General features: G+C 37.0%; 1 protein-coding gene across 1 annotated transcript; it reads right to left on the reverse strand.

Annotated features, from left to right (window-relative positions):
• LOC108461786 (serine/threonine-protein kinase RIPK-like) lies at positions 1 to 2,352 on the reverse strand. Its single transcript, XM_017761718.2, has 5 exons — positions 1,613 to 2,352; positions 1,388 to 1,523; positions 1,161 to 1,297; positions 947 to 1,070; positions 1 to 859 (listed from the first exon to the last, which is right to left on the reverse strand). Exons 1-5 carry the CDS (start codon positions 2,012 to 2,014, stop codon positions 270 to 272), a joined length of 1,389 nt encoding a protein of 462 aa, XP_017617207.1. The 5' UTR covers positions 2,015 to 2,352; the 3' UTR covers positions 1 to 269.

Raw genomic sequence — 2,352 nt, forward strand, 5'->3', positions numbered from 1 at the left:
TTATTGTATGGTTATATGCTCTAATACCATTTTTATTCATGTCAACTAATAAATCTTCCCATTTAAAGGATCTTTATATGAATAATACATTTTCCGATTGATCGATCCTATTCTTGATTATTTTATTCTGAAGCAACAAAAATGCAACTTCGAGTAAAACAAAAATTCTTGTAATTGAAACTTAAAACACCCTTTTTAACATTTTCCAAAGTGGGCAAACCAAAAGGCAATATCTAGTTATTTACAATGTGAAAAGTACGAGTTTGTGCTTAGTCTATATTGCATTCTTCATTAGACCCGTTTTCAAGGGTTTGCTTCGAAGTTTCGTTTTCTGAATGGACCGAAGATTGACTCGATGATTTGTTTCGATGCCTATGGCCATCGCGGCTTTTGTGGCTTCTCCGATGATGGTGGCGGTTGTGGTGGTCGCCGTTCTCTTTCTTTAACTCCGTTTTGGCTTCACATTCTTTAGTGTCCGTATCATCCTTTGGTGGCGAACGACCATTTTGGTGAGTTGGGACTGTGTAAACAAAGGTCCCAACCGAGGTTTCTTCATAGTCCAGCAGTGGCTCCAAAATATTGACCACATCACTCATTTTCGGTCTCTGTTTGGCACGGTGGCTAAGGCATTGGTATGCCAATGCTGCCGCTTTGCGGGCCCCTGTTTCTGAGTACTGCCCTTCGAGCTTAGGGTCCATTATCCGAGCAAGTCTCCGAGATTCATTCAACATCGGCCGAGCCCACTCGGCTAAATTCTGTTCCCTCGGAGACCGGCTCTTGTCTAAAGATCTCCTCCCTGTTAGAAGCTCCAAAAGTACAACTCCGAAACTATAAACATCACTCATAGCAGTCAAGTGACCTAAAAAAACAACAAATTACAATCAGACTCTAACCCAAAACATCAAAATTGAACAAAAAAATGAATTCGAATCAAATTTTTTGTAACCTGTCATGATATATTCAGGAGCAGCATATCCTCTTGTTCCCATTACCCTGGTTGAAACATGGGTTTTATCCCCTTCAGGACCATCTTTTGCTAGCCCAAAATCTGAAAGTTTAGCACTGTAATCCTGTAAAAGAAAAGAACAATACAAAAACATGTCAGAAAATAAGGAAAGACCCCACCATGTTTCAGGTTCTAAAACTGACAAGAAACTCACCGAGTCCAACAAGATATTTGAAGCTTTAAAATCTCTGTAAATGACTGGTTTTTCAGCTTCATGGAGATAAGCAAGTCCCTTAGCAGCTCCAAGAGCAATTTTCATCCTTGTCGACCATGGAAGTGGCACTGAATACTCTGAAATCAATGGAAGATTCATAATTTAAAATTAATTCAATACATAAAGAACAAAATTTCCAACCAAACAGGTAAATTTACAGAACATACTTGCAAAAAGTTGGTTTTCAAGGCTTCCTCTAGGCATATATTCATACACCAACAGCCTATGTTCATCTTCACAGCAATAGCCAATCAGTTTCACCAAGTGTGGATGACTCAGTTGTGCAAGAAACACCACTTCTGTCTGTTAACAAAAAGATTCAAACTTTTTCAAGCATTGAAAAAAACAGAAGGGAAATTCATGAAATTCAAAAAAAAAAAAAAATCACTGACCAGCCATTCTCTGTGTCCTTGCAAGCCTTCTAAATCCAAGAGTTTAACAGCAACAGGCTGAGCTTCTAAACCAGGTCTAAGGTTGTCATCAATGAACCCTTTATGAACTGGTCCGAACCCACCTTCACCTAGAAAATTAGCCGATGAAAAGCACTGTGTTATCACCTTTAATTCCTCCAGTGTAAAAACATATAGATTTGAACCGGCAAGCGATGTGGAAAGATCCTCGGTGAACCTCGAACTTGGGTAACTTAAATCTATCATTGCAAGCCTGGAAAAAGAACCTTGTTTTGAATCTTGTTTCTTTGTCTCTGGTTCTGCTTCTGCTTCTGCTTCTGCTTCTTCAATACCCTTTGAACACCTTGGGATAATGGATCTCCATGTAAACTTCATTACGGCCATTAGAAGCAGAAATGAGGCACTTTTAAGATCAAATTCACCAACAATAACTGGTCTGGAAACCCAACAGACAAAGAGATTTGAACCCTTCTTTTTTTTTTTTCTTTCTAACACCCCATGATACTACTGTCTTTATATATCACTCTTGAGGAATCATTTTACAAAACAACATATAAATATAGAAGGAATTCTTCAAAGTTCCACACATGTTTATAACTTTGTATATATAATAATGGAATAAATTATATTAGATATGATTAACTCTTAAACTTTAGTCATTTTTATAGAAAAACACAAAATACATTAAAAAAAATTAAATAATATATAAACTTTAAAATTTA

Source organism: Gossypium arboreum, chromosome 13 (assembly GCF_025698485.1).
Source record: "Gossypium arboreum isolate Shixiya-1 chromosome 13, ASM2569848v2, whole genome shotgun sequence".
NCBI lineage: Eukaryota > Viridiplantae > Streptophyta > Magnoliopsida > Malvales > Malvaceae > Gossypium > Gossypium arboreum.

What these genes read in the sequence shown, in the direction of transcription:
- LOC108461786 (XM_017761718.2), bottom strand. Translation starts at nt 2,014, where the DNA reads ATGGCCGTAATGAAGTTTACATGGAGATCCATTATCCCAAGGTGTTCA. An exon ending in CAAATATCTTGTTGGACTCG is followed by an intron (nt 1,071 to 1,160) that starts GTGAGTTTCTTG and finishes TTTCTTTTACAG; the next exon opens with GATTACAGTGCTAAACTTTC. An exon ending in TCCTGAATATATCATGACAG is followed by an intron (nt 860 to 946) that starts GTTACAAAAAAT and finishes TTGTTTTTTTAG; the next exon opens with GTCACTTGACTGCTATGAGT.